The 24916-nt window shown below is 33.6% G+C and overlaps 1 protein-coding gene across 1 annotated transcript; it reads right to left on the bottom strand.

The window, feature by feature from the left end:
* Positions 1 to 15946, bottom strand: LOC110279939 (fe(2+) transport protein 1-like). Its single transcript, XM_021140257.2, has 2 exons — positions 15308 to 15946; positions 1 to 495 (listed from the first exon to the last, which is right to left on the bottom strand). Exons 1-2 carry the CDS (start codon positions 15944 to 15946, stop codon positions 40 to 42), a joined length of 1095 nt encoding a protein of 364 aa, XP_020995916.2. The 3' UTR covers positions 1 to 39.
* Between the last annotated feature and the right edge of the window lie 8970 nt (positions 15947 to 24916).

Raw genomic sequence — 24916 nt, 5'->3', positions numbered from 1 at the left:
CCATGACGCAGTGTCTAGACCATATATGATTAAGAATTATTAATTCCATTTTGCCAAGACAGACATGCCAGTAGCACCCAAAAAGACAGCAACATAAGACTTCAATTGGAGCTTAATGTTGTTCTGTAACCTTGGACTCATGAAATTAGCAGAGAGAAGGTCAACCAATGCCATGTAGATTAAAAGCCCAGCTGATGAAGCATTAAGCATACCAACTGTGATTAGGGCACTTGGGCTGTTCTCTTTGTAGATTCTGGACAATCTAATTCCTAATGCTATTCCAAATGGGGTTGTAACGGAGAAGAACAACACCAACACCACCCTCTTTAACAACTTGTATTGGGCCTCAATAATGCAACCGCCAAGACCAATGCCTTCAAACATTTGATGGAAGCAAAGGGCCGCTATAAGGCCTTTTATGGAACATGTGTTATTTGAAGCACCCATGGACAGGCCTATCACTACGGAATGAATAATAATTCCAAGTTCTAGCACCTGCACACCAATGCGCTCAAACAAACATTATTTTTTAATTTCTATTGTTGCTAAATCACAAAAAATAATAGTAAATAAGATAATAAGTGTTTTCACAATATATTTTTTCTTAATTATATATTGATGATAAGTCAGAGCAAGATATACTTTAATAATAATAAGCTACATAATTATGATAAGTCAGAACAAGATATCTTTTAAGGGCTTTTTATATAAATAAAATAAATAATTTATTATACATATACATCATTTTTGAACTATTTATAAATTTAAAAATATAATCATATCTTAAATGCACTTAAAATAAAATATATATGTATTTTCGAATACAGTGCATTTAAAATATAAAAAATAATGAAATACACCAATTTTAGGTGTACTCAAAATCTGATCCATTTAGAAAATTGAATATATTTCAAATGCATGGCATCTAAGATGAATATATTTCGATAGTGCTGTACATGTTGAACATGAATTGCCTACTCCACTTGTTCCACAGTGTTTGGAGGTAGGAGGAGTCGGAACACAGTAAAACTCGTAGAGTATGACTTGAGTGCTTTGTGATTTCGTTACATGCATGATTTGTGGACACTTTTAAAAGGATAGGAGGCCAATGGGGTGAAGTAATTGGGCGTGTTAGAGAGACAGAATCGTGCAGTTCTTTCACAGTAGGTCGCGTACAGATCGATACATGTGTAATGGACGGAATCCAAGAATGGGTTCATATCAATGTTGGCACCAGGGGATATGATGTTTTAGTAAATGAGATTGGACATGAGGCGTGTGAACTACACTGTACTGAAAGACTTGGTGATCAAAAGATCACGGCAGAACGAGCAAGGTGCCAGGAGTGGATTTGTTGCAGCGACATCAATATGATTCATTGGATGAGGGCGGTCATGAGGAGGAGATGCTGTTACTGGTAACACAAGGAGAGGAAGAAGACAAGGGCAGATTAGGAATTCCACACAGTTTTTTGAATGAATGGACTGATGACAATAATTACCATAATCGCTTGAAAATCATAACTGATCAAGTAATTACTGGCAATAATCAAGGAATGGCAGATTTGGGGGGAGTTACCGTTACAGGGGAGGAGGTAGGGTCTGAGAGGACAGTCACGTGTGTTTTAAATGGATTAAGACATGGGTCCACTAAGGCCAAACAGATAGCAGCTTCACTAAATACAGTTTGGGCCAGCAACAAAATTAAGACGGATAAGGGGGTTAAGGGCCATACAGGCCCAACATCAGGTGAAGCAAGCGAATCAGCAACTGGGCCTGAGTTGAGAGATCCGGGTCGGGTGCTGGCCAAATCACGGAACAACGCCGGCGGCTGGTATGGGTGCAGCACCAACAGCAAGCGAACCCTCGAGGATGACGCAGACGGGGTTGTTAGGGCTGGGCATGGGGGACGTCGACAGTCACCGCTCCTTGACAATAGACTGCGCCGTGGTGTAGCTGCTCCAACTCTCACTGATGAACTCGGACTGAGAGGGCTGGTGTGTGAAGATCCCGTCTCTAACGATGGCTACAGGGCAACAGATTCGGCGGCAAGAATTAATGTTAGGGCTAATAAGGATAAAAAAATAGAATAAGAGGGGAGCCGGTGAAAGGCGAGGCTTGGTTGTGGTTGATGAAGAGGAAGGTGTGAAGGTAGTTGGCAGCGGCACTCAAAGAAGGCATGTGAGTCAAGAGGGGTGTGCGGCAACTTATGTACAACTTGAGGCTGGCATTGATAGAGGTCGGGTTATTGCTTAAAGTGAGAAGACATTGGCTGTAGGGAGCGAGGAGGACAGAAGTGAAGAGAACGATTGTGGGGACTAGCTAGGAATGTCATGTGCAGAAGACGGTGATACTCACTCTTCGAATTTGGAGGAACAGATGCTGGAGAACGAACAGAAGAACTTGGGAGTTGGCAAAGGAGTCAGACGCCATGCTATACAATGAGGAGGATGACATCATGGCAATACTCTAAGTACAAAATAAAGAGATAGATTGTAAAAGGAAAATAGCAAAGCAGAAGGAAAAAATGAGACGCTTGACAAACCCCATTTCGACGGTTTATCTTGTATTGATTTTTGGGGATTTTATAACCTTTTACCCACATTTATTCAATGAAATAGCATGGTTTTATAACTTCTCCTTTAATTGTGCTTAAGAGTGAAAACATGCTTTTTAGGTCTTAAAATAGCTAAATGTAATTTACCTTGATTCCATTAGATGCCTTGATATGTTTGTTAAGTGATTTCAGATTTAGGAGGCAAAGGTTGGATCAAGGGAATGAAGAAAGAAGCATGGAAAGTTGGAGAACTCATGAAGAAATGAAAGAACCGGAAAGCTGTCAAGCCGACCTCTTCGCACTTAAATGACCATAACTTGAGCTACAGAGGTCCAAATAATGCGGTTTCAGTTGGGTTAGAAAGCTAACATCCGGGGCTTCGAAACGATATAAGATTTGCCATAGTTGCTACAAGTATGGTGGCGCGCACGCGCCGTTGCTGCCACCTAGTCCACTTGAAGCAAAACGTGGCCAGCGATTTTAGAAGCCTTGTGGGCCCAATCCAACTCATTTCTGATGCTATTTAACCCAAGGAGTGAAAAGGGAAACACATGTTAGTTACCATTAGTCATAGTTTAGTTTTAGAAGTAGTTAGAACTAGTTTCTAGAGAGAGAAGCTCTCACTTCTCTCTAGAATTAGGATTAGGAACAGTAGCATAGCTAGTCAAACAAGTCGGATGCAACAGCTCTGGCCACCACCCACCAGTCAGACACGTCAACACCGACCAGTACAGAAGATCTCATCCGAGATCGACCTACAGTTTCAGGTTACCCTCGGAACACTTTCCTTTAATGCCTTGCAAGTGTTTGTTGAAATTCTTGGAAGGATGTTATAGTAGAATTTTATGCTCTTGGCTTGGAAAGGTAACTTTGGAACTCTTGAGTTACTAATGTCCAAGTAATTGATGATTGGGAGCCGTTTACTCTAGTTCTCACTAATTGAATTAGTGGGGAGTTAGGACTTATGGACTAGGATTGATATAGCTCATTTGACTTTCCTTTACTACTAGTTAGAGGATGATTTAATGAGATTAATCCTTGCCAATTCTCATATTGTGGTTAGTGATTAGGATAGAGATCCTTGACCACCAACCCTTGCCAAGACCTTTTTAGGCCTTAGTTTACTTTCTTGCCATTTATCTTTCATGTTTCTTATCCAAAAACCCCAAAATAACTCATAACCAATAACAAGACACTTTATTGTAATTCCTAGGGAGAACGACCCGAGGTTTGAATACTTCGGTTTATAAAATTAGGGGTTTGTTACTTGTGACAAACAATCTTTTGTATGAGAGGATTATTGTTGGTTTAGAAACTATACTTTCAACGAGAATTCATTTGTGAAATTCTAAACCGTCAAAAATCCATTCGTCAAAATGGCGCCGTTGCCGGGGATTTGCAATGGTGTTGTGTTATTGGTTATTGTACATATGTGAATATTGTGAATAGGTTTATCTTTTGTTTGTTTCTTAATTTTTGTTAGTTTTATTTTGTTCTCTCACTATGAATTCTCACTTTGGCTATGAGTTTGGTTTTAATTGTGTTGTAGGGAATGTGAACTTCAATGCTAACATGTACCAAGGATGGAACACTCCAAGATGGGAGGAGCCTCAAGGAATTGATCACTCCTATTGGCAACAACCTCCGGATACTTATAGGTATAATTCCCATCCTAATGCATGTCAATTTAATGGCTATGATAACTCTTCTTGTGACACTCAACAATCATCATCATATGCCTATGAATCTCATCCTCAACATGAACCTCAACCATTCTCACAAGCCTTTCCATACCAAGCACCTTCCTATGATCCATATCTATCATATGACCAATCATCCATACCATATTTTTATGGCCATTATGAGCAAGAACCTCTAGAATCACCACAACCATATCAAGATTACTCCCAAGAACCACCTCAATACTCACCATCTCCATACCTTTACCAAGAAGAACCACCTTCCTACCATGAACCCTCTCTCCAAAATAATGAACCTTCCTATCCACCCAAAGCCCCAATAGATGATCCTCTCACTTCGTTACTTCAAGGCCAAGAAGCTATGAAGCGGGATACACTTGAGTTTGTGACCAATTTGACCAAGGTGGTGCGTACTCTAGCCCACCAATGTTTGAAGACTCAAGGTACTTCCGTGACCACATGTAAAAAGTCAAAAGAAAAGTAAAGCATGAAGGAGAAATTGGAAAATTTGGTGGAAAAGGAGGAGTCAAATTTTGTGCTAGAACAATTGGAGGAGCCTATGATCATTGAAGAGAAGGGAGAAGTGGTTGAAGATTTAGGAGATATTGAAAGTCCATGGGAATGTAGCATCATGGAGCACTCTTCCAAGAAGCTTGAAATTGATGTTGAGGAGGGCGCGCAACCTCCAAGGCATATCATCGTCGGAGACTTGGAGGAGGCTTATCAAGAGATGGATTCAATCATGGATGAATTTCTCTCTACAATGGAATCTTATCCCATTGGACGTGGAGTTGAAATCATAGAAGAGTGTGCACAACCTTCCATACCCTTGGTGAGCAATGAGAAAGAGATCTACCAAGGAGAAAAAGTTGGCATGGTGTATATCGAAATTGAAGAATATGAAGAGGTTGATCAAGAGATGGATTTTTCCATCAATGAATTCCTATCCAAAATTGAATCACCTCTCATTGGGCAAGAAACCGAAGCTCTTGAAGACAACACCAAGCCAAGTAAAAGGGAAAATGTTGAAATTGAAGAAGTTTGTGAAGAGGTGGAAATACACAAAGAAGAGCCTAAAGAAGTAGACCTTGCATTGTCTAAGTGTGGGGAGGTCTCCCTTCCCAAGTCACCATCCAACACGACATTCAAGTGGGTAAAACTCTTATCCTTAAGCTTTACTTTCTCACTTGAATATGGTTTAATTGAAAATGATGGTCAACTTAGAGCTCTTTGTGGAGTTAAGAGTAGGAAAGAATTGTGTAGTGGTTGGAAACGTCATTTTAAGCTCATGATGGTTGCAAGTCCAAAATTCAAGAGCAATGGTTGGTATAGAACCAAATTGCATGGGTCTAGGAAGTTGTTTGGAAGCCTCTTTGAGAATTCCAAGGCCACACCACCCGGATGGAATAATGATGATCAACTTAAGGACGGGTGTCAAAACAAAGTGTGGGATCCCGGATCGCACAACGAAAATCAAATTTGGGAGCTCATGGTTTGTGGAGAACTCCATCAAAGCTTGAAGATATTGAAATTGAAGAATGGAGCTTATTGGAGATTCAAGCATTGGTGGAAGTTCCAAGATGAGTACAAGCACAAGCCACCTTGAGAAGAGCTCCACATATGTCCAACTTAAGGACAATAAATGAAAGTGCTAGGTGGGAGACACCCCACCATGGTAAACTCTTTCCATTCTCTTTTAGTTTTGTTTAATAAGTGATTTGAGTTGCCATTGTAGGAAGATTTTCATTTCATATTGATTTGTTTGTAAAGATTGGATTGTTAGTATGTTGTATTCACTAGTAGTAGATGAATAAATCCTAAAATCAAATTGTATTTTTGTGAATTGTTTGATATTTGATTGAATAAAGAAGAGTTTTAGACATTATAGGGAGCTCTTGGGCATTTTTTTCTGCTTTTTGGGCAAAAAAAAAAGGGCTATCGGCGCGCTAGCACGCTGTGCGCGCGCGCGCACATTGCACTTCTGCAACTTTTGGTACAAAAACCAGAGAGTTGTGCGCGCGTTGTGCCAGCATTGTGCTGGGAGCACAAGCTCATCCACGCGTAAGCGCGCTGTGCGCGCGCGCGGATCGTCCCTGCTGCATCCACGCGTGTGCGCGCTGTGCGCGCGCGGATTTGCAACCTGCTTTTCTCCTTCCTTCTTTCTCCTTCTTTCCTCTTCTCTTCTTCTTTCTTTCTCATTTTTTTTTCTTTTCATCCATTTTCTTTTATTACATTTGCTTATTTTCATTCATTGTATTTTAATTTTGTTTTTTTTTTCTACCTTGTTCTCATTTTATTTTCTAAGTTTTCCATTTTAATAATGGTGTTGAACTTTCCTACTCAATCGTTGAGACTTTCTTACATTATTTTGGTGCTTCTTGACTTGTTTGATATTGTTGGGTGATGAAACTTTTGAATCAATGCTCAATCTTTTATGCACTTGTGTTCTTTGTGCATTGATACAACCTTATATTGTCTTTCATGGCCCACTCTCTCTTGTTCGAACTTGATGCTCATCACGCTCTTCATGCTTTGACCTTACTCTTGCATCAAGTATCATTGATATGTCATTTTCTCTTATTGTTTCCTCTTCTACATGTTGTAGCTACCATGTAGTAGAAAACCATAAACCTACTTGGCATTAGCCCCCGCCTATGTTCTAATTGCTTTGATATCTTTGTTATAGGCTTAACTTTCTTTCTTTTTCTTTCCTTTTAGGTTGGCCACCAAGAAGGGAGAAAGGAAAAGCTTTTAAATAGGGCAACAAACAAGTCATCCGCACAACCTTTTGAAGGAGCTCATCAATTGTCGCAACCCATCCACCTTGCTCTTCTTTGCATGCACCGAGGACGGTGCAATCTTCAAGTGTGGGGAGGTCGCTCGACCGATCTCCATGGGTAACAATTTCCTTCTCAACGCCAATGTTAGTTAGTTGTTGCATTTGCATGATAGGTTGCATGTTAGTTAGAATTTGTACATATTTTACTACCTTCTTCTTATTAGGACTACTTGGTTATGGTGATGATTTCCTTTCCACGAAACTATTTTAGGGCACCCTACCAATTTGAAAATTTTCTGTTGAGCTTGCTTGAAAGAATTACATTTTGGAATATGGATTCTGAGCTAAGAATACAAGCAAGTGAGTTTTGAGCCTAATGGTGTGGTTACATTTTATAACCACTTATTTTTCCTTCTTGTGTGCATTATTCTCTTCCTATGATTGTAATCTTTGATTTGTTTGATTCTTTATGTCCATTATTCCTTGTATTCATGCATTTATATGATTGAGGCCATCATTTCATTAGCTCACTTATCCAAATAGCCAACCTTTTATCTTCCATTGTTAGCCAATTTGAGCCTACGATTAACTCACTTGGTTCTTTAATTTAGCACATTACAAGCCTTAAAGCGGAAAACAATAAATGTCCTTATTTGGATTTTTGATTAGCTTAGGCTAGTGTGTGTGAGTATCATTCAAGTGTGGAAATCTTGGGACATTGGGTGAATAAAAGGGTAGTTTTGTATTTTTATTGAAATTATTGGGAATTGGGTACATACTCATGTATTGATCAAATGTAAAACCTTATGCATTGAGGTTTTTGTATATAGAAAGGAAAAAATGAGAAAAACAAAAGAAAAATAATATGGAAAAGGAAAAGAAAAAAATATAGAAAAAGAAAGAAATAAAAAGGGGACAAAATGCCCCAAAACAAAGTGAAGCTCAATAAAGATCAATGCATAAGTGTTGTGAAATGAAAAGAAATTGCATTAGTATGTGAAAAAGTGAGAAATGGGTAGTTAGGTTAGCTTTGAAATTGTATAGGTCATTATATACGTTAGGTGGGAAAGTTTAAGTTAATCAAAGATTCAAATCCTAAGTCCACTAGCCATATATGATCCTACCTTAACCCTAGCCCCATTACAACCTACAGAAAAGACCTCATGATAATTGTATGCGTGCATTGAATAATTGTTGATTGTTGGATGAAAAACAAATTTTGGAAAGCATGATTAGGGGAGAATTGAGTGAATCAACCCCAAACACCGAGCGACTAGAGTGCAAACACTTTCGGTGAGGGTTCGATGCTCAATTCCTTGATTCCCGGCTTTCACGAGCGTTCTTCTTGCAAGTCTATGTGAACTTCATATTTATACTTCAATTGGTAGGATTCATGAATCGTTATATGATCTTAAGCCCTACTTGTGCATGTATGTCTTGGAGAATGATTTAATTTTAACCAAGTAAGTAAAACCATTTTGCATTTAGTTGCATTTCGACCACCACCGCAGCTGTTAAACCCCATTTTTAAGGTTTATCTTATGCTTGATTTAGGAGGTTTTATCACCTTTTACCCGCATTTATTTAATGAAATAGCATGGTTTCATGATTGTCAACTAATTTGTGCTTAAGTATGAAAACATGCTTTTTAGGCCTTTAATTAGCTAAATTTAATTCACCTTTGATTCCACTAGATGCCTTGATGTGTTTGTTAGTGAATTCAGATTGGAAAGGCTAGGAATGGATCAAAGGAATGAAGAGGAAAAGCATGCAAATGGAGAACTCATGAAGAAACAAGGATTCGGGATGCTGAGATCGACGCGCACGTGCAGTAGACACGTATGCGTACATGGTGCGAACACGTGGATAGCAAAGTGTCAAGTCGATGCTCACACGTGACCCACTTAAAGTGAATCCGCTGAGGGCGATTTCTGAGCTTCCCAGGCCCAAATCCAACTCACTTCTGATGCTATTTAACCCAAGGATTGAAGGGGAATCAACATCTTTAGTCATAGTTTAGTTTTAGAAGTAGTTAGAGTTAGTTTCTAGAGAGAGAAGCTCTCACTTCTCTCTAGAATTAGGATTAGAATTAGGTTTAGTTCTTAGATCTAGATTTAGATTCATCTTCTTCTACTTCTATCTTCTCAATTCCTTGTAGTTACATTCATCCTTCTCCTATTCTTTTGGTGTAATCTCTTTTATGTTGTTCTTATATTTTGTTGTAGATCTAGTATTCTTCCTTCTACTTTCTTTCAATTCAATTCAAGGTAATTCATAATAATTAGTTACTAATGTCCAAGTGATTGATGATTGGGAGCCATTGACTCTAGTTCTCACTAATTGAATTAGTGGGGAGTTAGGACTTATGGACTAGGATTGATATAGCTCATTTGACTTTCCTTTACTACTAGTTAGAGGATGATTTAATGAGATTAATCCTTGCCAATTCTCATATTGTGGTTAGTGATTAGGATAGAGATCCTTGACCACCAACCCTTGCCAAGACCTTTTTAGCCATTAGTTTACTTTCTTGCCATTTATCTTTCATGTTTCTTATCCAAAAACCCCAAAATAACTCATAACCAATAACAAGACACTTTATTGTAATTCTTAGGGAGAACGACCCGAGGTTTGAATACTTCGGTTTATAAAATTAGGGGTTTGTTACTTGTGAAAAACAATCTTTTGTATGAGAGGATTATTGTTGGTTTAGAAACTATACTTTCAACGAGAATTCATTTGTGAAATTCTAAATCGTCAAAAATCCGTTCGTCAACGCTGCAGACTCAAACGTAAAAAACAGGTATGTCAGAAGCTTTTTAAATGATTTTTGGTTCTTGGAATATTAGGGGGTTGAAGGGCGATGGGAAGTTTAGCATGGTAAAGAACCTTAAGAATAAACATAGATTAGATATGTTGGGTTTGATTGAGACTAAACGAATGATAGTGACGAGATATAATGTGGCAAGAATATGGGGGCAGGATAGTGCGGGTTGGGAATATGTAGGATCTGAAGGTGCAGCAGGTGGAATTCTATTAATATAGGATGAATCAGTGTTTAAATCGAATAAATGTTATAAAGGGGAGAGATGGCTATGTGTTGAAGAGGTCCTGGTAAAGAGTAGTTTCAACTGTGCGTTTTTCTTGATATATGGTGCACATGACAGGGATGCAATGTTGAAGGTGTGGGAAGAGCTGTGCTATATAGCTGGGTTATGCCAGGTGCCGAGTTGTTATATGGGAGATTTTAATGAAATAGTACATGTGGAGGAGCGACAAGGTGCCGGTGTATTACCTCAGTCTGTGGAAGAATTCAAGGCTTGGATACAAGACATGGAGTTAGTGGACTTGCCGCTCACTGATCGTATGTTCACATGGTTTAGGGGACGTTCTTGTAGTCGTATTGATAGAGCTCTGGTTAGCCTGGAGTGGCTAGAGAAGTTTATGGAGACTCGGGTACAAGGTGAACTAAGGGGATTGTCAGATCATTGTCCTATTATAATAGAAGACAAAAAACAAAGGGGAGGTCCAAGGCCTTTCAGAAGCTTAGATTCCTAGTTTACACATAAAGGATTCTTCAGAATGGTGAGAGAGGAGTGGAGAGGCTTGGGGCAGATTCAGTTCACAGATAAATTGAAGGCGTTGACGATCCCGTTGGGGAGGTGGCATAAGGCTAATTTTAGTGATATGGACAAGAAGATTACGACCTTTGAGAAAGAAATTAAGAAGATTGATGATATGGTGAGTAGTAGAGTGTATGATGGTACGATGGAGGCTAGACAAAAAGCACTGGTCACTTGCTGTGAAAGATGGTATGTGAGAAAAGAGATTCATTGGAAGCAGATGTTCCGATCGTGACAAGCTAAGGAGATGGACAAAAATATAAGATATTTTCACAATATAGCTTCAGCAAGAAGGAGGAATAACAGGATTGATACATTGCTAATCAATGGCAGACTGGTCAGGAATCATGCTAGGATAAAAATTGCTATTAGAGATTTCTATAAGGATTTATATCAATAGGAAGAGTCTCCTATGATGGGATTTAGGGATGATCTGGTGGGTAGGATAGGTCAGGATGATGCGGTGAAGATGGAAATGGTGCCGTCTGCTGAGGAGATCAGGGAGGCTGTATGGGACTGTGAGTCGTCTAAGGCACCAGGCTATGACGAGTACAACATGAATTTCATAAAGAGGTGTTGGGATGAGATAGGGTCGGAATTCACGACAGCTGTGATTGGGTTTTTTCAGACATCCAGGTTACTGGCAGAGTCCAATATCACTTAGGTGGCGCTGGCTCCGACGTTCATTGGTGCAAGGGAGATTAAAGACCTGCGACCTATTAGTATGGTTGGGTGTGTATACAAGGTCATTTCTAAGGTATTGGTTAGGAGGATGAGACAAGTAATGCCGGAGCTAGTAGGGGAGACTTAGAATGCTTTTGTGAAAAGGAGAAAAATACATGATGGGGCTCTTATTGCGTGTGAAATTGTAGACTGGCTTAAGAGGAGGAAGAAGGAGGCAGTGATAATCAAGCTAGATTTCCAAAAAGCATATGATAGAGTCAAGTGGAACTTTGTGGACTTAGTACTGCAAAAGATGGGTTTTGGGCTTAGATGAAGATCGTGGGTTATGGAGTGTGTGACGACGGCTTCAATGACAGTCTTGATAGATGGTTCGCCATCCAAGCCGTTCAAGATGGAAAGAAGATTGCGACAAGGTGACCCACTTTCACCTTTCATGTTTGTATTGGTTGTAAATGTGTTACATCAGATGATTGGAGAGGCAGTCAGGAATGGTCGTATATCACCGTTGTTAGTCGGGAGAGATAGTATAGAGTTATCGCATCTCTAGTTTGCGAATGATACAGTTTTGTTTAGCCCACCAGAAGAGGAGACTATAAAGAACTACAAGCGACTCTTGAGGTGCTTTGAGCTGATGTTAGGGCTCAGCATTAACTTTGACAAGTCGAGCTTAATTCTAGTAAATTATGATGAGCAGTGGGTCCACCGCATGTGCCTTTTATTGGGTTGTAAGGGAGGCTTCCCTTCCAATTAAGTACTTGAGAATCCCTTTAGGAGCAAATCCGAGGTTTGTGAAGACATGAAAGCCCATAATAGACAAAGTGGAGGAAAAGCTCAACCTGTGGAAAGCAACGGTACTAAACAAAGTTGGAAAGTTGATGCTAATCAAATCAGTATTAAATAGTCTACCAGTATATTATTTAAGCTTGTTTAAGATGCCAAAAGCTATTGCTGAAAATTGATATCCTTACAGAGGGGGTTCCTGTGGAGGAAGGATGGCATTAGTTAAATGGGAAGTGGTGCGGTCCCCTAAGAAACTGGGTGGGTTGGGAGTTGGACATGCTATGATTCGTAACTCAGCTATGTTGTTCAAGTGGTGGTGGCGTTTTGCCAAGGAGGACTGCCCATTGTTGAAGAAAGTGGTGTGCTCCTATAACAATCTAAATCCTAATGAGCTACTGTTAACTCAAGTGCTACCTACTTGGGGAGGCCCCTGGAAGGATATTTGCCAGCTACAAATAACGAATCAACATATAAGGGAGAAGATGGTTGCAGGATTGTCCATGGAGGTTGTGATGGGTGACGTACTCATTTTTGGGAGGATGTATGGTTACTTTGTGGATCGTTGAAGGATCGGTTCCCCAGGCTTTTCTCTCTTTCAAACCAATGTGGATTTGTCATAGGGGATTGTGGATTCTGGGAGGGGTTAGAGTGGATTTGGAATTTCCAATGGAGAAAAGAGCTTTTTTAATGGGAGTTGGAACTTCTGGGTCAATTACATAAGGTGTTGAAACCTGTGACACTAATAAATAATAGAGAGGATCAAGTGGTGTAGAAATTTGATAGAAAAGGTATTTTTTCAACTAACTCATTTGTGCAGGTTTGGCAAGAGGAAACAATCCCAAAGGAGGTTACCAGTTACAGCTTCACCATGACTATCTGGAAAGGTCTAGTTCCACCTAGAGTGAAACTATTTACTTGGTTTGTTCTGATAAGTAGAGTCAGTACAAAAAGCAGACTTAACAGGTTTGGCATTATTAGCCAGGAAGACAATATCTGTGTTTTCTATAATAATAAGGTGGAGCATGTACACCACTTGTTTTAGGATGTGGATTCACCTGGCAGGTGTGGAGTGCTTGGATATCGATGTTTTGCCGACAATGGTCTTTCCTGGTTCCATGAGAGAACATTTCTTATGTTGGACAGAGGAACCGAGGAAAAAGGAGGATCGAGAGCAACGATTGAGAGGCTTTTGCGCCGTTGTTTGGAACATTTGGTTGAAAAAAAAAACAGAAAAATATTTCAGAATGAGAGCAAATGTGTGGAAGAGATAATCAACATGATGGTAATGAGCTCTAACGAATAGAGAGGTGTAGATCGCTTTAGTTGTTGATGGTTATGCCGGAGATGACATGGAGACTTTTCTTTGTGTTGTTGTCGCACTGTTTCTAAACTTTTTATGCTGATGTGCTATTGTGTCTGTTAGTACTGCTGCTTCACTATTTTGTGTTGAACTCTTGCTTTAAAAAAAAAATGTGTGTGTTTAATTTTCTCTAACCCTATTCATTCATGTATTCATCCCACTTTTCGACGTTTTTTTCAGTGCCTATTCCTAAATCCTATCACTCTATCTCCTCAATCATCCTCATTTAAATCCTTTTTTCTTATATAATAACATATAAAAGAAAAAAATTTCAACTTTCATCTTGATTAAATTTGATTTATTGCTAATATATTCGTAAAAACATCAATTTCAATTAAAATATCATGAAAAAAGGCTACATTAAAAAGCTTATTAGTAAACAATAAAGGATTTTAAAAAAAGTAATACTTAGATGAATATATAAATTCTAGCTAGATTTTAATATTTAGACATATTTTTTGGTAAATAAATATAAAATTATTAATGTATAAATACGGTAATATAAATTGAATGAAAATTAATTATGTTATCCTTTAAATTCAGTCGACCTACATTTCAAATCGAATCACAAAATAAAAATATATATAAATATGTTGCTTGGAGGTGAGGTGATGATGATTATTATTAATTAATGTTAAATAATTATTATAATGTTTAAAAGGTTGTGTTTAATTTGTTAAAAAAATTTAAAAATTAATATTTAATTTAAAACGTGTTAATTAAATCATTTTTAAATATTTAAAATTTATAAAAAAATAATTAAATAAAATTTAGATACTAATTTAGAAGTATCATAAAATTGGCCTTAATATTATGTAGGAAAAATAAATAATTTAGATGAGGATGACTGAGAATGATAGGTATAGGCATAGAAAACAAAGTAAGAATCAAATATGAATACATGAATGAACAAAAGACGAGGCGAAAGACATGATAAGAAAGGGTTTAGCTAAGGGAGATATTTAATATTACATGAATGAACAAAAGACGAGGCGAAAGACATGATAAGAAAGGGTTTAGCTAAAGGAGATATTTAACGTTTCGTACAGAACACACATACACACATGTCAAATGTTCTAAATATGTTCTATTTAATAAACAAGCCAAATTTTGGGTGCATTTGAGATTAACATATCATATTTCAAAATCAATGCGCATGAGATATATACATATTTATTGTGTATTTATCGAATTTGAGATGTGTTTTATATTTTAAATTTATAAATAATTTAAAAATTATACATATTAATAAATAAAAAATTTATTTTATTTATATGTGTAAAAAGTCTTCTCTCTTATATATTATTTGAATTAAGAGAATATAAAAAATATAAAAAATAGATAAAAATGTGAATTTTTTGTTATTTGAATAAAAAAATAAGATAGAAAGAAAAAAATAGTACGAAATCTACTAATTTTTTTCTTTTAAAATTGTGATGAAAATGAAAGAAAAATATATAAATAAGAGTAAAATTATTAATTCATCTCTTAATGAATAAAAAAATCTAAAGATATTAATATAANTTTTCTTATTTTTTATTTTATTTTTATCATCTATTCAAATAAAGTATTAATAATATTAAAATAATGTTAAAAAATTATCAAAATATATTATTTTTAATTAACTGTTAACTATATTAATATTTAAAAATATAAATTAAAATATATGATTAGATTATTAAAATAAAAAAAATTAAGTTAATAACGAAAAATAATAACCAAAAATAATAAATTAGGACAACTTTGTAGCTATTTCTCATAACACTAAGCTACTTAATTAAGATAGATTAGGAGAATAAAGAGAAGAGTAATTTAATAATGTTACCATAGCAACAACACGATAACGCACGAGTTGTGTGTCTGCTGCACCTTCATTCTTAGTAGCCTCAATTGCTGCATGATGATGACCATTAGCATGAACATGGAAATGGCCAACACTAACAACAAGACCCATCTCTTGTTCTTCATGACCACCAACTGCACCAGTGTGGCTACCTGGAATAACTGCATCACTACTCTTCTTACTATAAAAGCTTGTGGCCAAAGAATCCACCATGAGCGTGAATAAGGCAGAGAACATGGCAACGAGCCCTGAGAAGGGAAACTCGTGCCATGGCTTCTCCTCAAGACAATCAGACCCCAGCATGTCGAATGAATCCGGCAGCACGTGCATGAACCCCGTGCCGAGAATGATCCCCCCGGCGAAGCATTTCACAACCATGAAGAGGTCGTTTTCGGGGCTCAACGCCGGGATCGAACGCCTCCCAAAGGACAGAGATACGCCGATCATGCTGGTTACCAAGATTGCAAAGATAGCCACGATTTTTAGAGGGAGAGCTTTCTCTTTGTCGTTACATGAGTCTACTGATTCGGATTCGCACTCTGCTAGGGTTTTGGGTGTGAAGAGAACGATGATGATGAAAACCAAAGAGATCGTCGGCTTCAGATCTGAATTAGTACCCATTATTGTTCCTGTTTATATATGAAGCTAACACTTTTCAATATAGATGAAGCTTCTTTATATAGACATACATATGCATAGTTTAAATCAATAATATGAAGGGCTTGCACACGTCATTAATTGAATAAATTTAAATATTAAATATCGATCAGTAATTTTAATTTTTTATATTGTTCTCAAAATTAAATTAGACTGATTAATTTAACTGGATTAATTAAGAATTACCCACTAGATCAATTCAATTTAGGATGAAAATTAACTGTGAGTGAACTAGTCAAAAACTTAAAAATTAGTCAAAAATAATTTTGTTTAATATACATGCTTCAAATCACTCTAGTTGAATATCATTTGAATTTTTTATTAGTTTGATAACTAGTTTGATTTTTTATTTTGTGAAAATTGAGTTTATTGATTAAGTCTTATTATATTACAAGATTGTTAATTAAAAATTTAAAATATTTGATGTTTAAACTTGACAAACACAAAAAAAAATTATAAAAGGACAAAAAACAATAATAATGTATCATTTATATTAATGATTTTTCTAAGGAATTAATTTATTTTTAATTAATAATTAGTCAACAAAATAGTAAATGATAAAAATTAAAAATTAAGATATTATATAAAAAGTGAAAAAATATTAAAGTAAACAAAAGGATATTAATTCAACTAAATATATAACCAACTTTTTAGTAAAGAATTTCAACTAATTGCTTGTGAAATTTCTTTTTATTATTCCTTTTATTCATCAATATCTCCCTTCTCATATTTTTCTTCTTTCTTCCAAGTTTCAATACAAATCTCAATAATATATATCACCACAAATTTACTTCTTACTGTCACCACCATTGTCTATTATTCTAGATTATAATTGATAAATTTTAAACTGTCAAAAAAATAAAGATAAAGTCATTTTAATATTAAAAAATGAGAAGTAGTATTAACTAATATAAAAATTAATTTCTTATAGATTTTGTCAAAATTATTAAATTAAATTGTAAAGGACGTAAAATACAGTCATTCTATAACAATTGTTAATTAATACATAAATTATTAGATGTACATCAGTTAGGACAACAGATTAATTATTCTTCACCAATCAGACAATTAGCGCAATAAAGTTTCTATTAACAAGTTTTTCTATAAATAAAAGAATAAAAAATAAATAAATAAATAGGAAAGTCAATATATCTTACAAGAGACAAAGGCCACCGAACGCAGAATATGAATTATAGAAAATGAGAATTCCTTGAAACTTTTCAGAGTTCATGCTGCCTGCAATATTTTCAACTATTATTCACTAATTAAATATTAATTGCCTGTTGATTTGTAAAACATATCATAAAAAGAAGTAAAGCTCAGTGACATAATAACCAAACGTATAGAAATAGAATTATATTCACTTAAAGCACTTATTTTTTGTCATGGAAAACGAATTGATTGTTGTGGAAGCATTGTATAAATCTTATCTGTATATTCTATATTTCTCTCGTGTTTTCTATATTTAGAAATAATAATTATTTATATGTCTTTGTTTATCAATTTAATTTTTTTACATAAACAATTGACATTGTATTATTAAATTCCATGACTAACAACACATTTAAAAGAATATGTTAGATGTATAAGATATTAGTTTTTTCTTTTGTTTTTCCTCTTGTTATTTTTCTTTTTTTTCTTTTATTTTATTTATATTTTTTTCTATACTTATCTCTTTAAAAATTTTTCTCTTTTCCTTCCCCTAACCATTTTACTTTTCATAAAAGATTATACGAAAAAATATAATATGTATCTGTATTTTAAATTTGTTTCAAAAATCATATTCGTACACAGAAACGTAAAAAAAATATGATACGTATCTGTATTTTAAATTTATTTTCAAAAACCATATTGGTATAAAAAAACATGGATAAACAAATTACAAAACACGTATTATTTTGTTTTTTGAAGGACGACACGTCCTAACTAGAAGAAGAAACTACAAACTATGACGTATGAGAGGAAATTAATTAGGTAAGTATAATTTTGTATTAATGATTATGATTATATTTTTGAGTTTTTTATTTTGGGTCCAATAATATTTTTTGTTATGTTGTAATGTGATCTATTTTATTGTTTTATTGTGTTGTTAGATATTTGGTCTTTAATTTTTATTCATTGGACATAGTATGAAATTATTTTTTGTTGTGAAAGGTTAAAAAAAAAGATTAACTACTGTACATTTAATTAGTTTATATTATTGAATAGATTGTCTAATAAAAATAAAAATTATCAATTTTTGAAATTTTGAATATTTTCTTACAAATAAGAATTTTATTTATTTTAGTTGTATAACAAGAAAATTGGTTAGAGTTTCATTTCACAACTCTATTTTTTTCTTTAATCATTTAATAATGTGGTTAAATATTCTTTATCCGTATTTTTTTATTTTATTAATCGTTATTCTTGATTTGTTGGTTTTAAAAAAATATGACACGTATTTGTATTTTAAATTTGTATTCAAAAACCATATTCATATAAAGAAACGTAGATAAAATGTGACACGTATATGTATTTTAAATTTGTTTTCAAAAACCATATTGGTATAAAGAAACGTGGAGAAGCAAATTACAAAACACGTATTATTTTGTTTCTTGAAGGACGACACGTCCTAACTAGAAGAAGAAACTACAAACTATGACGTATGAGAAGAAATTAATTAGGTAAGTATAATTTTGTATTAATGATTATGATTATATTTTTGAGTTTTTTTTTATTTTGGGTCCAGTAATATTTTTTGTTATGTTGTAATGTGACCTATTATATTATTTTATTATGTTGTTAGGTATTTGGTCTTTAATTTTTATTAATTGGACATAGTATAAAATTATTTTTTGTTGTGAAAGGTAAAAAAAAAAGATTAGCTGGTGTACATTTGATTAGTTTATATTATTGAATAGATTGTCCAATAAAAATAAAAATTATCAATTTTTGAAATTTTGAATATATTTTTACAAATAAGAATTTTATTTATTTTAGTTGTATAATAAATAAATTGATTATAGTTTCATTTCACAATTCTATTTTTTTCTTTAATCATTTAATAATGTGGTTAAATACTCTTTATCTGTATTTTTTTATTTTATTAATCGTTATTCTTGATTTGTTGGTTTTCAAAAAATGTGACACGTATCTGTATTTTAAATTTGTTTTCAAAAACCATATTCATATAAAGAAATGTGGACAAAATGTGACACGTATATGTATTTTAAATTTATTTTCAAAAACTATATTAGTATAAAGAAATATGGAGAAACAAACTACTAAACATGTATTATTTTATTTTCTGAAGGATGACATGTCATAACTAGAAGAAGAAACTACAAACTATGATGTATGAGAGAAAATTAATTAGATAAGTATAATTTTGTATTAATGATTTTGATTGTATTTTTAAGTTTTTTTATTTTGGGCCCAGTAATATTTTTTATTATGTTGTAATGTGACCTATTTTGTTGTTTTATTGTGTTGTTAGGTATTTGGTCTTTAATTTTTATTCATTGGACATAGTATGAAATTATTTTTTGTTGTGAAAGGTAAAAAAAAGATTGGCTGCTGTACATTTGATTAGTTTATATTATTGAATAGATTGTCTAATAATAATAAAAATTATCAATTTTTGAAATTTTGAATATTTTCTTACAAATAAGAGTTTTATTTATTTTAGTTTTATAATAAGTAAATTGGTTAGAGTTTCATTTCACAACTCTATTTTTTTCTTTAATCATTTAATAATGTGGTTAAATATTTTTTATCCGTATTTTTTTATTTCATTAATCGTTATTCTTGATTTGTTGGTTTTCAAAAAATGTGACACGTATCTATATTTTAAATTTGTTTTCAAAAACCATATTCATATAAAGAAACGTGAAAAAAATGTGACACGTATCTGTATTTTAAATTTGTTTTCAAAAGCCGTATTAGTATAAAGAAACATAGAGAAACAAACTGCTAAACACGTATTATTTTGTTTCTTGAAGGACGACACGTCCTAATTAGAAGAAGAAACTACAAATTATGATATATGAGAGAAAATTAATTAAGTAAGTATAATTTTGTATTAATAATTATGATTGTATTTTTCAGTTTTTTTATTTATTTTGGGCCTAGTAATATTTTTTGTTATGTTGTAATGTGACCTATTTTATTGTTTTATTGTGTTGTTAGGTATTTGGTCTTTAATTTTTATTCATTGAATATAGTATGAAATTATTTTTTGTTGTAAAAGGTAAAAAAAAAAAGAGATTGGCTGCTGTACATTTGACTAGTTTATATTATTGAATAAATTGTCTAATAAAAATAAAAATTATCAAATTTTGAAATTTTGAATATTTTCTTACAAATAAGAATTAATTTATTTTAGTTTTATATAAATAAATTGGTTAGAGTTTCATTTCACAATTCTTTTTTTTTGCTTTAATCATTTAATAATATGGTTAAATATTTTTATCCGTATTTTATTTTATTTTATTAATCGTTATTCTTGATTTGTTGGTTTTTATTTTATTATCGTTTAGAATATACAAAATAATGAAAACATCTATCTTTTGTATTTACATACTTTTATTTTATATTGTATTTTATCTTGGAGTATAATGGGTATACGAAATAAAAGCAGGTAACAAAAGTTTATATTGTAAAATAAAGTGAATAAATAAAATATATTAATATGGGATTAAGACTTACCATGATGTGTATTTGATTTTTTTTCAACAAAATTAGTTTATAAATTTAAAATTCGTGAATATTAATTAAAAATTGACATAAAATTTAGTATAAGTTAAATTATTTGAAAATAATAATTATAAAAAAATTAAATTTGATGTTTTTTTTATTTTTCACAATATTGGATTGCTGTATGTATAAGGTGAGATTCGAACTCGACACTTGCTTAAATAACTAGTGAACTAACCACTAGACCAACTCAATTTAATTTTATTCTTATTATTGTTATGGTTGTTATTCCCAACCCGTTGCTTCCCCTTCATTAGCATTTGATTTGTCAAGCTTTTCAGCATCTCCTGCCATCAACCTTCACAATTACACACCGACAGAGTCAGAGACATACACCCTTCTCTTCAAACCCTAACTCTTTCAACCCTTCTTTTCACATAGTTGTTGTTATTATTATTATTATTATTATTATTATTATTATTATTATTATTATTATTATTATTAAACGGGTTTTAAGCCCAGAAAGAGAGAGGAGTTAGAACATTATAGTTGTATGGGGGTAGAAACACTCCAGTTTGGTCATCAACAAAGATGGACCTTAAATCAACAAATGGTGTCTAAGAATCAAAAACCTATGTCTAGTTTAAGCTATTCTTGGCTAACTCATCTTTGTCTATCCCAATTCATCTACGTGGTAAAAAATTTAACTACAAAAAATGTTATTGGGTCCAAAACAAAAAATCCAAAAATATAATCATAATCATTAATATAATCATAATCAGGAGGAGATTGGGCATAAATTTGTTCAAATTGGCAATAGTGAGGGAGAAGAGCAGTTCGCTTCAGTTTGGTTGGGGTAGCATCTTGGGTGAGTGGGTGGGTTAGGAGGGTCCACATTTCTGGGCGGGTTGGATTTTTGTAGGGCTAAACCCATGTTAAAAAAATATATATACTTACCTAATTAATTTTTTCTCATGAGACACAGTTTATAGCTGTTTCTTTCAGTAAGGACGTCCTGTCCTTTAAAAAACAAGAAAACACATGTTCAACAGCCTGCGTCTCTACGTTTCTTTAGCAGTTAAAGAAAAATATTTCTTTCATAACACGTGTTTATTCTTTTATCCCTATGCCATGCACGAAAACGATAAATTCCAAGATTGTAAAAATCAAATTCATAACTGAATCGGTCAAATAACTAATTCATAATTTAATAGTCTAATTAAAATTAAACCGTAATTAAATTAATTTAATTAAATATACAATAAAATTATTAAAAATTTAATATACAATCTTAAATACTCAAATAAAATACTCACCATAAATAATAATCAACATAAATAATTTTAAATATTAAAATTTTTTAATTAACTCTAAAATCCTAATAAAATAATCGGCATAAATATATAGAATAAATACTCACAATCTAAATACAGAAAAATAAGAGAATTCACAAACATCAAAAACAAAAATTAAGCAAAAAAATTCAAATTCAACAATCACACCACCAATAATTCTAACTTACAAAAAAAAAATAGCAACTCAATAATAAAAAAACAACACCTTAATAATCACAGTAACTCAGAATCAACAAAATAAATAAAATGAACAAACATAAATTGAAGCAAACATTGATTTTAGCAGTGCATACTCATAATTATAAATATTATTCAGTTCCAGAATCACACAAACTCATAATCATAAAATTCAAAGACAGATGAGACAGAGTGATAAGAAAAAAATTAGAACGAAGGATAAAGGGATAAGAAAAAGATGGAGAAAAGACGCAGCGAAAACACAACAAGATAGATAAATGGGTTTTTCTACTAGACCTCTACGAAACCTGTTCTTAGCAACCTAATTCACTGGAAGGGTTTTTCTACTAGACCACAAAGAAACTTGTTCTTAGCAACCTAGGTCACTGAAAGGCTAGACTTTTTCAAAGAACCTGTCATTGACAACTTAGATCAGAGGGATGAAATTGAATCACTCAAATTTCTCCATGCAACAAGCGAAGCAAATCACTCACCTTACTTAATCACACTAAAAAAATGTGCATAAAGCACTAAGAAAATTTTATTCATCAAAGTTGTGTAAATTATCTCACCAAAGGTGTTTAAATAGACTCCTAACAAACTAGCTAAAAGATAAGATAAATAAGATAAGAAAAGATAACTAATTTAAATCAGATTTGATCTTATTAGATTAAATCGGATTTGATTTAAATTTTAAAATCCTAAAGATATAATAACTAATTTTAATCAGATTTGATCTTATTAGATTAGGTCATATTTGATTTAAATTTAAAATCCATAAAAATACTACTAAGCAAATCAGAAGTAAATCAAATCTTCCAACAAACTCTAACAGTAAAATAAATTAAAATAAATGCCTAAAAGATTCGAAAATTAATAATAAACTATGCCTCCCATTGAATTTGAAAAGTTTTATTGGGCTTCTTGTTGTCTTGCCTTAGCCCAATGGGTCTTATGAGTTGTCGCCATTTCAGCACCATTGTTTTTGAGACAGACTCTTGGTCTTCTTGATGTCCAAGATTGGCATGGTCCAATTCTTCTAGTATTTAAATATTTAAATGTGACGAGATTACATTCCACTCCTTAGCTCTAAAATAACAAAAATGTCCTCCTGACCACGTATCATCCTCTCCCTCTTCAAAAAGATTTGTCCTGGAATCTTGAATGAGACGTTCTTCTTCCCTCCAAGGAATCCAAACCCAATCTCCAGGTTTAAATACCATGGTTTGATGACTCTTCTCTACCTACTGAATTGTGGCTATGTCCTTCATATATGCAAGTTCAATCTTTCCAACCATACTTTCACCATCTTATCCGAAGTGTACAATTTGTCTTTCTTTTTTTTCATCCATATGAATGCCTCTATAATTGATCAGTGAATCTACAAAGTATGGGAAACTTGATATAAAAATACTAGACATTTTATGATTAGATGTATGAAAAACTACGAACTTCATGGAATTCAATGATACTAATGCACTCTTGTCTAAGTTAAAACTTTATAGATCTCTCTCACAAGTATGTTTATTGCTCTCAATTTCTTTGTCACTCATTGACTCCTCTCTCTCACTATTCTCATCTTTTCTCTCAAAACTCTCACTTTCAATTAAACATTGATCCTTTTCACTCAAACACTCACTTTCTTTCTCTATTTCTTTTCTCTCTGAATTTTTTAATTCCTTACATCCCAAGGACCTACTTGAGAAATTCTGCACTTTTGGATCCTTCAAGTATACATCACCCTCTACAACATACTCAACAAATTATTCTGTCTCTGTCTTTGAAGAAGAATAAGAGCTAAGCGTAGAAGAAATTCTCTTCTTATGTCGATCTATAATATCCTTCTTGAAATCAGAAACTTTGTCCTTTGTCTAATCATCAAATTTTGCTCCTTTGGAATGCCAAGTTGCTATAAATTGTTGCATATACTCCATGTCAATGGTTAATTTTACCAAATCCTCTATGGTCTCGTAACGGTAGCGTTGTACTTTATCTGCAAGGTCTTCGTGTAATCCAAACAAGAATCATTCCATAAGGACCTCAGGACTCAGTTTAATATTGGCCTTGTCCATCAGATATAGAAACTCCTTGTGGTACTCTGATGAGCGGATAATTTGTATGCTTTTTGGCATTGTTTTTAGTATGTTTTTAGTATAATCTAGTTAGTTTTTAGTATATTTTTATTAGTTTTTAGCTAAAATTCACTTTTCTGGACTTTACTATGAGTTTGTGTGTTTTTCTGTGATTTCAGGTATTTTCTGGCTGAAATTGAGGGTCCTGAGCAAAAATCTGATTCCGAGACCAAAAAGGACTGCAGATGCTGTTGGATTCTGACCTCCCTGCACTCGAAGTGGATTTTCTGGAGCTACAGAAGCCCAATTGGCGCGCTCTCAACGGCGTTGGTTGGAAAGTAGACATCCTGGGCTTTCCAGAAATATATGATAGTCCATACTTTGCCCAAGATTTGATGGCCCAAACCGGCGTAGCAATTCGGCCTTAGAAATTCCAGCGTTAAACGCCGGAACTGGCATAAAACTTGGAGTTAAACGCCCAAACTGGCATGAAAGCTGGCGTTTAATTCCAGAAAAGGTCTCTACACGAAAATGCTTCATTGCTCAACCCAAGAACACACCAAGTGGGCCCGGAAGTGGATTTTTAAGTCATTTACTCATCTATGTACACCCTAGGTTACTAGTTTACTATTAATAGGATCTTTTGACATTGTATC

This window comes from Arachis duranensis, chromosome 4 (genome assembly GCF_000817695.3).
Source record: "Arachis duranensis cultivar V14167 chromosome 4, aradu.V14167.gnm2.J7QH, whole genome shotgun sequence".
Taxonomy (NCBI): Eukaryota; Viridiplantae; Streptophyta; class Magnoliopsida; order Fabales; family Fabaceae; genus Arachis; species Arachis duranensis.
Note: the sequence above shows the minus strand (reverse complement) of the source record. Positions and strands in the feature narration are given on the sequence as shown.

Excerpts from the sequence above, each read along its gene's own strand:
- LOC110279939 (XM_021140257.2), bottom strand. The coding sequence starts at position 15,946 with ATGGGTACTAATTCAGATCTGAAGCCGACGATCTCTTTGGTTTTCATC. Across the intron at positions 496-15,307 it reads GTTATCGTGTTGTTGCTATG|GTGCTAGAACTTGGAATTAT; the intron begins GTAACATTATTA and ends ATTGGTGTGCAG.